The sequence below is a fragment of the Eumetopias jubatus genome, unplaced genomic scaffold (genome assembly GCF_037043125.1).
Source record: "Eumetopias jubatus isolate StellerSeaLion01/CBP00866 unplaced genomic scaffold, mEumJub1_p1.0 scaffold_15, whole genome shotgun sequence".
Classification (NCBI taxonomy): Eukaryota; Metazoa; Chordata; class Mammalia; order Carnivora; family Otariidae; genus Eumetopias; species Eumetopias jubatus.
Window position 1 is genome coordinate 45,375,257 of NW_028274821.1, and position 12,892 is coordinate 45,388,148.

Genomic DNA, 12,892 nt, shown 5'->3' on the forward strand with positions numbered 1-12,892 from the left:
ATATCTATAATAATAACAAACATAGTCTCTATCACGCCAAACCAGGCGTATGTTCTCTTTACTAATTTTGAGTTTTCAATATATGCTTTTATTATCACTCATACCGTTCTATTTCACAATAACCATTTCTTTCACTTAACGAGTGCTGCCTTTTTTTGGGCTATTTGTTAGCTGCAGTTATCTACAAGACCCGTGGGCTTGATTAAATTGGGGGAGACATCAGGCCACAGGGAAAAGGAAGAAAATATTTTGGCTAAAGACTCAGGCTCCTCATGGGGGCCTGAGCACTTTAGTGAGTTATGGAAAAAAAAAAGTAATCAATTTTTCAAAGTGGATGTTGAGACATTCACTTCGGAGGGCGAATTCCTTTAAAGCTAAGGATTCAGCTGGATTCTGGAGACCAGATTCCCCAAGTCTTGGAATTGCCAGCACTAAGAAGGCAAGTTTCCCCAGACATGGCATTTAGCTGACTGGAGTCCCCATTCTTTTCCTCTGGTCACAAGTCACTGTTTCAGGATCCTAAGTGGGATGAGCGTTTCATCTCCGATAGCCAGGCTCTGTAGCAGGGAAGGAAAAGGCCTTTCTTGTGATGTGGGGCCCCACATGAGATTGGGGCAGCCACCAGGATGTAATTCTGAGCATCCTGTGAGGGAATGGAGTACCATCTCCATACTTTATGGTATGGTGTATGTACTGGAGATCTTGGGAGAGTCCTCATTTCATAGATTGCTCATTTTACAGCTTAGGTCATTTATTAAATATATAATTAATATTTTATTTATTATGCCTTCGCACATCTGTACATTGATGTAATGTGACAAGTCAGAATAAAATTATTTGAACATATTTCTCATCTGAAGAACATCATCCCTGAACCATGGAACATTCCTAGTCAGAAGGTAGAAACTAAGGAAGCAGACTAAGGATGTAAAGGAACTAAATTCACATCAACATGCTAATGAAAACCTCTTTCAATGATGCTTGTGATTCTTGATCAAGAGGTCAACTAGTAATTAATGGACATCTATGTGTATCTAGTGTTCTATTAGGGGCTCAGTGAAAAGGAATTAAAGATAGTTTTTCTTTTGTGAGTTTCCAGGTCTTCATCATAAACTAGGGGTAGGTAAAGGCTGGGTACCTACTCTATACCCAAATCTTGAACTAGACCTGAAATTCAAACCTACATCTGTCTGACTATCCAGCATGTATTCCTGATATTTAGGTTATACTGATTTGTTCTTAGAGAAAAAAAGGGCCAATAATGCTCAAAATATGCCCACCTATGGACATAATGATGATGATCATTGTAATACTAGCCTGTGCTCTGAATGTCAGAAGATACACAAGGAGCATCAGGGAGATAGGGGCTAGTATTCTGGCTGAACAGCCATCTGCCTCACCCAACCTGTCATACTGTTCCTGATTGGGAAGCATCAACCCTTTACGCATTGGCAGTTTAGTTCAATGTTTCCCAACTGTCCAACTACCTTATCCTTTCCAATCTCACAACCCAGGTAATTCCTTCCTCTTTCATTTTTTCTGAACGACTCCCCTTATTTGGACTCTATGGTCTCATTCCAGATGTCACTGCCCAGTCGCACTTGTGCAATTATTTAGTTACCAGTCTCACTGGAAGGAAGAAAATAGCCCTTGAAGCCAAGGTCTGACATGTCAATTTTTGGTTAGTAAAGGTGGCTCATCCTAACATCTGCTGGGATGAACCTCCTACTAATTAGCAAAAAACAAATTGTGTCCATGTGCCGGCCATTTTGTTCCCAATGTAATGGTTTGCGTGTATAATTGACAGCTAATGTTCTCATTAGAAGCTTTTAGTACATCAGCGTGATACTTTCTTGGCTTGAAAAATGTTTCTGGACGTTAGCTGGTTGCACAAATTGGCCATATCCTTACTGATCTAAATTTGACAAATATTCACTGAGCATCTATTCTGTGTAAGGTTTGAGGAGCATACACATCTAACAACAGTCCCCCAAACAATCCTATTAAAGATGAAAAGTGTGTTCTCTGGATGAATATGACCAGTATTGAAATCCCTGCTCACAGATTACCAGTAATGTGACTTAAGACATATCATTTCATCCCCTAAGCCTTAGCTTTTTCATCTGTAAAATGGGGGGGTGTGGTTAACAATATCTGGTTGTTCTGAGGATTTCAGGTCTATAAAGTGTCTACCAAAGTGCCTGGCACATAGTAAGAGCTCAGATAATAGTGATGGTTCTTACTAGATGATGTTCTCCTCGTTTTGGTTTTTAAGAGACAAGGAAACTGAAGTTCAGAGAGGTGCAAGTGGCTGCAGAGACCAGGCTGAGGTTCTTGGCTTTGCCTCTCACTTGCTGGGTGTGCTTGGACAAGTCACTAAACCTCTCTGGGTCTCAATCACTTCTTTCTTGCTAGAACTGTGCGCAGTCCACAGCAGACACAATAAATACTTGGTGAACAAACCAATGACTGGTATAAACTGCAAAAAGAGAGCTGACTTCTTAGGTATCTTCCTAGTTTAGATGGTCACGCTGTGATGCATTTAGATGCATTCCTGTTTTGTAAGAGCACCCATCCTCAGTCAGGAGAGAATATAACTTTTGGGGGTCTTTATTTCCTTTATGATTTTCAATGTTTATCAAAGACATGTTCCTTGTTAAGCTTTATATTTTAGTTCTTTTGCTTTGAAACCAACGCCATTATTTGAAGAAAACGATAAAAGTGAATTAATCTGAGCTGGAAGTGTGTATAATCCAACAAACACTGTCATATAATTTGCATATAAATGAAGTGGAAATAAAAACAAGTGGGAGTACTGTTTACTCTGAAACTGGATGGATACTAAAAAATCATGTTTTCCTCGTAATTACTGTCAAGGTTCGGAACGTTCATCTCCACGGGTGATTCAAAAACCACTGGGGAAACAGAGTGTCAGGTACTCCGGAGGAGCAAATGCTTATTAATTAATAATTTTCTCCTCTCTTCTTCTTCTCCCTTGATATTTTTTCAGAACGCCCTGGTGGCAGTGCATGAAGGCCGTGGTAGACTGCCAAAATGGCCGCAGCGACTTCCAATCTTTCTTAACAAGAGTCAAGGTCTGTTTCCCCGTCCTTTGAATCTGGGCTGGCCTTATGACTTTCTTGGACCGACAGAATATGGTAGAAGTGACAGCATGCAGAATCCAAACTAGATCTCAAGAGGCTTTGCAGCTTTCATTCTTGCTGCCCTTGGAACTTGGCCATCACATGCCTCAGCTCTGGCTAGCCTACTCAAGCGTCAGGGACCGTGCGGGGCAGAGATTAGCTTTTCCCACTGACATACTCCTATGCCAACAAGCCCTCAGCCCTCAGCCAGATCAGTGAGCAGAACTGTCCAGCTGAGCCCAGGACAAACTGTCCATTCAGAGAATTCTGGACTAAAAGATCGCTTCCTTTTTTAAGTCACAAAATTTTGGGCTGGTGTGTTACACAGCAAATGATCACTGATACAAGATCAAACCTACTGAAACTCTTCTGTGCTAAGCACAATCAAGAACCCATTTGTTGTCTTTTGTATCAACCGGCATGGTTTCTTTCATTTGGCATTGTGTACATGCAAAGGATGGCCATATAATCCATCTGCCAAACCAGCATGCTTTGGGATTAAATTGGGACTATCCCGGGCAAATGGGGATGTATGGTCCCCTTAAATTTGCAGTGCGGTAGTGGGGGTTATGTCTTTATGCTTTCCTTAATCACAGGATGTCACGGCCCGCAGGGAATCGGGAGCTCTTCTCTCCCCGTGTTTCACAGAGGAGGAAAAGTGAGGTCCAATGACGAGAAGTGACTTTCTCAAGGCTGCGCAGCTCCTGCGTTATGTGGGGGAAAACCCACTGTCGTCAGCATGGTAGAATGAGAATGCTTATGGAGTCAGGAGGCTCCTGTTCGAATGGAGCTGCTGTCACGGACACAGCTGTGTAGTCTTGCTCTATAGTGATATGCCTTGTTTCTTCTACTAAGTTTAGAGCTCCTTAAAGATAGGAATTGGGAGTTCTGTGTCTTCACCCATTGGCCACAAGCTTGATGCTTGGCACCTAAGAGGTACTCAATAAATATTTCGCTGAGGAAATTTTAAAACAACCAAACGCTCTGAGAGTCGCATTTTTTGCTTGGGAGAGCACACAGTGTATGTAGAAAAAGAGAGGAAAAAAAAAATCCAGTCCGTCCCAGGGATGGCTCTTGGCAGCGCAAAGGGCAAAAGCCTCATTGGCTACCCTGGCCCAGAGGCCGGCTCTCAAGGCTCGTGCACAGTGAACGCCCAGTCCGTGGTATTACAGAGGAGAGCATCACGTACAGCTGTGTCTTCTTGCTCTGTATCTCTGGGGGCTGTAGAGTCAACCAGCACAGCTGTCGTGATCTGGGGAATTATTGCCATGGTGGAGTCCTGTGTATTGTCCAAGAGTCGCTGGTTCAGAGCTTTGATCTCCCTTAAGTGTCCTTGTCCTCTGAGCTCAGATCACAGAGATGATCGGCACTCTGCCAGGCCTTGCCCCGGGAGTCCCGCCCAACCTGAGCACCCAGGCCTTGATCGCTGGCCTCTTCCCTCCACTCCTGCACACTTTCCTGCCTGTTCCAGTGGCTGTGGGCTGACACCCTCTCAGCCGTCCATCAGCCCCTTCTACTCGGGGCCACGCTGCACTAGGCCGGCCGCATGGATTTAGGAAGGCATGTCTGTCCTCTGATTTTCCTCCCTGGGGCAGAGCAAAAGCACTGGTCTGAATAGCAGAACAATGGAAGGAGAGAGAGAGAAAAAGAGAGAGTGTGTGTGCGACAGCACACGTGAGCACGCACATCTCAGAAACGTCACTGTGATGTGAGCCGTGAAGGAACGTAACACATTCTGGCTGGAGGTTTCCAGGAAGCCAGGCCTTTACACGGAGCAGATATTCTACAATTGCATCGTGAATAAAGTGTTGCTTGAAGTAAGCCACATCTGTTACATGCCCCCCTTTACTGGGAAACCTCTCATGTTGGGAGTCCTTACATGAGGGGGTCCTTTTCTGGCTTGTAGGTGACGAGACATGGCTCTCCACCAGGCTGGATTGCCTATAGGCCAGGCCAGTCACACAGGATTTCTCTTCTGTCTTCTTCAAGTATGGAAAGTGGGATCACCACGGGGCTCTTAGGACTTTGGCTAAATTTTGCTGTATGTTGCCACGGTGTCCTATTGCAAATGCTTTCAGAAATGATGTTCTTGGACTTCTACTTTCTGGTATCATGAAATATGAGGGGTGAGCCCAGGCTGTGTGGTCACACAGACCTGGGTCTTAATCTCCATTCTGTCCCCAAGGAAGTGATCAGGCAGGAGTTCATTAACTTCTCTGTGCCTAAGTTTCTTCCTACTTATGCCAATAATATATAACATTATATATAAGTTATATAAAATATGTGTGTGTGTGTGTGTGTGTGTGTGTGTGTGTGTGTGTACACACACACATTCCTATGCTAGCTGTTTCTTGAGATTCTACAATGTAGCTTATTGGAAATACATGGTACATAGTACATACTGATGCATAGTAGGTACACACCTTTGTTGAATGAGATATGTATGTAGGGCCCTAATAAAAAGTACAGCTACTTGTTATCATCGTTCCCTTACCCTTTGGGGCACTGGCCTAAAAACCCAGTTCAACAGGAGGAGAGATGTTCTTTTGTTTTGATCTCTATTTAGGTTGTATTTTGCTGCTCATAAGATGGTATTGTGTTCAATGCACCTGGTACATACTAACGGTAGAAGAGAATATTGATTATAGTAATGATAACAATACAGGATGGAGAAGATCAGACAGGTAGGCATTTATACTACAAGAATGCATTTCTTTAAATTATTTTTTGAATTGAATGAATGAATAATGTACACATACACAAATACTCTGTAAAATAAAATGTGAGTTCCCCTCCTGCTTCAAACCTTCAGTTCCTCTTCTCAGAGACCATCACTGTGGTGGTTTGAAAACATGGTTGCCAATTCTTGGACACTCCTTCCATTAAGGGTGTCATAGCCTATATGACGCTGACATATTCTAGATAAATTTTTTGTCTCCTCCCCCTTAATCAAGACAAATTTATGACTGCTTTGCGTCATGAATAAAGTGTTGCTTGAAGTAACAAGTCTAGTCTAGTCAACTAGACTCTGGTGGAAGTGACTCTCTGTGGCTTCTAGGTCATCAAAGACCATGCAGCTTCTGCTGTGTGCTGCTGGGATACTCATTCTTGGAGCCCTGATTTCTTATCTACGATATCTGACTCTCTTGAGGCCACCATGCTGTGAGGGAACCTGAGTCGCATGGAGGAGCCACATTTAGGCTCTCCCATAGACCATCGCAGGTGAGCCTAGCCTTTGAATCATCTCTGCCCAGGTCCCAGGAACATCAGCGAAGAAGCCTCCAGACGAGTCCATCCCACAGCCAAAGTCTTCCCACCAGAAGCCTCAGATGTTGTGGAGCAGAGACACGCCATCCCCAGTGTGCCCTATTTGAATTCCTGATCTACGTGATCCACAAGCAGATCAACATGTTTGTTGTTTCCGCACCACTGTTTTGAGGTGGTTTGTTACAGAGATCGGATAACTCGAACCATCACTATTATTGTGCACCTTTCCAGAGAGATCTGAGACATATATAAGTGTACGCATGTTCATACGTCACCCTCCCTTTCCTCTTAAGGCAAAAGGAGGCAGCCTATGCACACTGTTATATACCGTGCTTTTCACAAGGAGTCGACTAAACAATGATCTACTCACCGGTTTGCGGACGTCAGGTAAGGTAATCCAGAGAGGAAACACTATGGGGAAAACAATTAGGAACGTGACTTGCTTGCGGGGGTTGGAAGGCCAGGCCAGGCTGAGAGGCTGGTCCTCCTCATGTTCACCCGTCTCTGTGGTCTGTTGCAGAAAAACAGAGATGAAAGAATAAACAAACAAAAAAGACAACAATGTACAAGAGCAAGAGCACAAAGCCAGGGAGGGATGCTCGGGTCACCATCAAGGGTTTTCTTGGGTCATCCCAGCAGCTTCATCACATGATTTTTAGGTTTGTCCGAGAACCCCGTCTGTCACAGTCTGAGTCCCGGGAACAAACAAGACACGCGCACCCAGGAGGACTGAGGAACTTCCTCTTCTCTCCCCGAACACTCTTCAGCTTCTCCCTTGAGGGGATCATTCAGCTGGAGTGGGCTACAGCCAAGATCCATGGACTTTTTAAGAGAAACCATTTCCGCAGAGCAAAAGACCCAATGCCCACCTTCTCCTCTTCCCTTCACCTTGAACACAAAGCTACAGGCTTCATTATGGGAATCCTTGGAAAGGTGTTTTTAAAATTAAAAATTAGAAAAAATTAAAATAAATATCTTATTTTTTATTTTTTTAAAATAAATTTATATGTATTTACAACATTGACTTTGAGTGGGCAAAGGCAAGTAACCATAGAAACAATTCAGTAACAATACTCAGCTTCCCTCCCAGGCACTGGAATAGTCAAGCTCATGGATTATTGTGTGGTTGTGAGTTTTTAACCATGCACAATCATCTTGTTAAATTCTAAGCCATTTTAATTCCAGCCGAAGGCTTATTACGCAAACATGTGTCCCATTCTCAGAGAAACAGAGTATGGGGGTTGAGCACGACACGGAGCCCAAAGGGTATCAACGGCACAGGACCTCAGAGTCTGGGGTGAACTTGAGAGCTTCTGACTTAGAAGCAAGCGGCCAGGGTTTTATGTGCCCCTTGCTGAAGTCAGTGGCTTCTGAGGTCCCAGAGCTAGAAGGGACAGAAGGTAGCTCCAGGCCCGGCAGGTTGACCATTAGCCTGTCAAGATGGGCCCTCCGAACCTTCAAAACAGCACTGCAGACAGCATCAATCACTCCCTTCCCTGCTTGTTTAGAAATGAAAGTGCAGCAGGAGGATCAAGCATCAGATCTAAAAATATCTACAGGAACTTTTCCATGGATGCTTCCTTTTGAGACCATATAAATAACCCTTGTAGGCTTCGTGAAGCTCCTGGCCCCCTGTGGCTCTTGCTTCCAGCAGTGTGCCCTATTTCCAGCAGCAGCCCTGACACCCCCACCCCCTGCAGCACACCATCTCCCTACGAGGTGGCACAGGGGGTGGGCTCAGGCCAGCTGGATGGGAGGAAAGGACTCCACCAGACGCAGGGCTGGGTGTGAGGCCCGACGCACTGCGGTGTTATGTTTATTTATAATTTAAACCCTAGTACTGCCGAAAGGATTTGTAGTGGTTTACATAATCACCCACACTCTCTCTCCAAGAGTGAAAATTAAGTAAATATATGTGTAAAAGGAATCTTAAGCCATACTGAAAAAAGTTGGTAATCACAGGTCCTATCTCTCTGGGCATATGTCCTTGGCAGTGGGTAAAAGAGTTTATAAGCAGCAAATATGAGGGAATTAAGAGGATTAGGTAAAAAGGCAGAATTGGGAAGTTGGCACAGTTGTATTTTTTTTTTTTTGTCATCTGGATCCTCGTTAAATATACTTCTCACGCTCTCCATCTCTTTGTTACGCACCATGTTGGAAAAGAAGAAAGATAAAGACAACAATCTATGTTTCCTCCTTAGGAAACTAGAAAAAGGAGAGCCAATTAAATCCAAAGTAAGTAGAAGAAAATAAATAATAAAAAAAAGTTACAGGAGAAATCAATGAAATTGACAGGGAGGGAGTCAGTAAACTCAACAAGACCAAAAGCTGATTCCTTTGCTCCCCAATTCGTGTGGTTCTACCCACTGCTTTCTTTTCTCCATCCTGAGGGCTCCCCTCCCTGATGCAAGCTTGGGTGTACTTTCTCTGGCTTCTCTTCTGAGACAACACCACGTCCTCCCAGGAGATACAGCAGCTGTAGGGCCCACATGAATAATCTCTCTGTAATGAGGCCAATGAGGATTTAGGAGACAGGTGCATTTTAACTGCTCCCTCCCAGACGTGATCTTTCTTGTTGAACCCAAATGAATGACTCCCCCGCCACCCCCCCATCGATGCCTCAGAAATGGGGAGAAATCATGGGGATAGTTGAAGCATTGCATCATTCCTAATAAGTACCTCATCTCACACCAGATGGGTGGTTTGATTCAGGTAGAGGATTCCAGCACTTCTCTGAAGACTCCTTGAGCTGATCTGACAAGTTCATCGAGGCTCCTCCCCTTTCCAGGATTGACACTGCCCCCCCCGCCCCCGCCCCGGGCCCATCTCACACTGCCATCTGCAATCTAGCAACTTCCCCCTAAACCCTAAGCTAACCTTTTTCTGAGAAAAAACAAAAGCAACTCTTTATGACTCATATCATTTTAATGACACCAACAGATGGTGACATTTCATCAATAACCCTTCTGCTTATAACCTACGGATTAGCTCCTTTCTCCATCTGCCAAAGTTACCAGGCAGGCAGTGCCACTAGCAAATAGCAGAAAATAATTGTCTGTTTAGATGCATAAGCTCCAAACATACTACTGTCCAGTGCAAACAATTAGCTATATTGTACAGCTGCCAAAAGCGATGTTTGAGGTGGCGTTGCTAGGGCAGAAGTGGGCAAGGGGAAGAGCTTGGGCTCGGGCCATACAAACAGTGCTCTTCAGGCAGAATCCACACAGCCCTTTGGGGAAGAGTCCTGCCACTGAGTACAGGAGCCCAGAAGCTTGGGGTGGATTTGAAAGCTGTCCTAGGAGCAAGGCTGTCAGCATATTTGGGGGGAAATTTTCATTGTCTTCTTGCCAAGTGCAATAGCACTCTGGTTCAATGGGCGACAGCTTGCAAGCTGGTCAGAAAAGTGGGAAAAAATATACCATTCAAAGTCTGGAGCCCGTTTTGCCTTTGCCCAAGCTGGGGCTGCTAGCATGTTCACTGGCCTCAGCCCTGGTGAGAGGCCACTGAGGTTACTGCACCGATTTTTCAATTTTTCCTAGAGTTGTGGCATCTTGGCTTTGACCTTGTAGCAATCCTTCCTCGCCTCCTAAAGCTTCTGTGGCGTGTCCGCAGAAAACAAAGCAATGAAAAATGATCTGGAAAAAAATTCAAATGACTTTTGATAGAAGGGTCTAAAATAGTTTGATGTCTGCTGGGGTCTCTGTAGAAGCCCTAGAACTGTGTGAAACCAGGGCCAGCAATCACTGCCTCAAGGCTTTATAATTTCTGATACGGGAAATCTGAGACTAAACCACATGACTTTAAGTTCCCAGAGAATGTGTGCTGGTTGTCGGAGCACAAAGGGATCAGGGCAGTGTGGTGGGAAGAGGGGATGCTGGAGAATCAGGAGTGCTGGCTTCCGGGCTCTGCTCCTGCTGTGATTTCTTGGGCAGGGACCACCATCATGTGCAGGTATTCATTGAGTGCCTTTTGGCATGAACTAGTGCACTAGGTTCTAACTCTTGGTTCCAAGGAAACTTGGATTTAAAACAGGAGACAGAACAAATGGCCCCTAGGTGGCTCAGTCAGTGAAGCGTCTGCCTTTGGCTCAGGTCCTGGTATCAGCGTCCTGAGATCGAGCCCCGAGTCGGGCACCCGGCTCAGGGGTGCTGGCAGAACAGATGGCAAGAGCTTCTGATTCTGCCTGTGCCCTCCCCTAATTCCTCTGCCAAAACCCTGACCCCAATACCTCAGAATGTGACTGGATTTGGGGAGAGGGCCCTTCAGATAAAATGAAGCCATTGGGGTGGGTCCTTGTAAGGTGTCCTCATAAGAGATTAGGACACACAGAGATACACCAGCGGTGTGCACGCACAGACGAAAAGGCTATGTGAGGCCACCATGAAAAGACAGCCATCTGCAAGTCAAGGAGAGAGGCCTCAGTGGAAAACAACACCGCTAGCACCTTGATCTTGGCCTTCCAGCCTCCAAACTGTGAGGAATCATTTCTGTTGTTTAAGCCATTCAGTCTGGTATTGTTAGAACAGCCCTAGCAAACTAATATAGTGCCTAGCTGCATGGTGGATAGAAAGCCCACTTTCATCGAGGCCCAGAATAAAGACTCTGTTTTCAGCCTCTCTTGCAATGAGGCGTGGCCCTATGAGGTTTGGGCCGGTGGGAGGTAGCCAGAAAAATCCTCCGCAGCTTCGGGATGTATCTTTAAAGGATGGAAGTGTGTCCTTCATCTCTCCTTCCTCCTTCCTGCTGGCTGGAATGGGAACATTTGGGAGAAAAACTATAAAAGGATCTGCGTTCCTGACACGCCATCAAGAGCTGTTCTAGTCCTGAGCTACCTAAACTGACTTGAGAGAAATAGAAAATTCTGTCTTACTCAAGCCACTGTTACTTTGGGTTTTGGTTGCTCCCAGTGGAACCTGACCTGGACTAATCCAATGTCCTCTTTATGAGGAGTCAAGGGGGAATCACATCGCAGCACTGGGAAAAGTCATGCTTCTTTTCAGAAACTTTGAAAAATCTTAGAAATACTGTGACTCAGGTAAATGATACTATTTTTTCCCCTTCCTGGGAAATTCAGAGCCAAATTTGTAACCTCCACCCACAATCACAGCTCTGGGGTCTGTCTCGCTTCCTCCGGTCCCACTTTTTCCTCTTCCTTTACATCTTGTGCTGAATTTTCTCAAAAGTCTTCATTTTATCCTTTTTCCTCAGACATCTTTTTACAAGCAGCCTCGAATCTTTGTAAAACAAGGTAGGGCAGACTCAAAACTGTAACTCATCAGGGGCTGAATGGAATTATTTGGATAACTCTGTGTGTGTGTGTGTGTATGTGTGTGTGTATGTGTGTGTGTGGGTGTGTATGTGTGTGTGTGTATGTGTGTGTGTGTATATGTGTGTGTGTGTGGGGGGTGTATGTGGGTGTGTGTGTGTGTGGGTGTGTGGGTGTGTGTATGTGTGTGTGTGTATGTGTGTGTGTGTGTGTGTGTGTGTGTGTGTGTGAGGGAGAGAGAAAGAAAGAGTGTTACCCTAAGTGACAACTGGACAATCACCTTCTAGGATTCATTTATCAAGACTGAAGGTTGGACCCTGGAGGTCTGGCCATCAGAACACTTACAGATAGAAGAGAACAGTTCCAGAGGTCAGTTGGTATCTATTGGGAGGTCTCTGGAGTCACCACCTTATTTTTTATTTATCTCATGAACGGGAGGATAGCCACAGCCTGTCCATTTGTGGCCTACTGTCACGAGAATCTTTTTTATTTATTTATTTATGTATGTATTTATTTATCTATCCATTTATTTATTTATTTAAAGGTTTTATTTATTTGAGAGAGAGTGAGAGAGATCACAGAGGGAGAGAAGAGAAGGAGATGCAGATCCTGCTGAGCAGAGAGCCGGATGCGGGGCTCCATCCCAGGACCCGGGGATCGTGACCTGAGCCAAAGGCAATTAACCAACTGAGCCACCCAGGGGCCCCTCATGAGACTCTTTCTAGCTTCTTTGCATGTACATCTTATATACTGTTTTTACTTGTGCCTGGTAGGGATGGTTTGCTCCAGAAGAGGCATCAGATTTCCAGTGGAGGGGTCTGAGCTGGATTCAGCAGTCTAGAGGTTGCTTCTCCAGCTAGAAAAATATTTCTTGGGAGCAATCCAATTGCTTATTCTTGTCTGTGAAGGGCATTGTGCAAGATTTCAGTGTGAAGGTGAGCCCATTTTAATGCAATCTCTTCTATCAGAGAATTATAATGAAAACCCAGGAGGCATCTGAATATAGGCCATCTTCAAATTCAGTTTCATCGATTGCTAATAACGTCTTATCTCCAGTTTGCAAGGAGCAATCTCAGAGGATCACCTGGATCTGCCTAGGTTTGAGCTCGGTTGGGGTTTGATTCGAGTTGGAAGTGAAGTTCTCACTTCTCTTTCCCCTACAAAAGGACGACACACTTCAGCTCTTGGGAGCGCTATTTCTTCTCCCTGGGGAGCC

The 12,892-nt window shown here is 44.9% G+C and overlaps 1 protein-coding gene across 3 annotated transcripts in view; it reads right to left on the reverse strand.

Moving 5' to 3' along the window:
• SLC24A2 (solute carrier family 24 member 2) overlaps nucleotides 1–12,892 on the reverse strand; it is a 233,403-nt gene that overhangs the window by 13,116 nt on the left and 207,395 nt on the right. For 2 of the 3 annotated variants that reach the window (XM_028107330.1, XM_028107329.1), the window contains one exon: nucleotides 6,781–6,912. In XM_028107330.1, the coding sequence (XP_027963131.1) occupies nucleotides 6,781–6,912 (132 nt within the window). Of the gene's footprint in view, nucleotides 1–6,780; nucleotides 6,922–12,892 lie in introns of all 3 variants that reach the window. The other variant, XM_088018877.1, reaches the window with a different exon arrangement.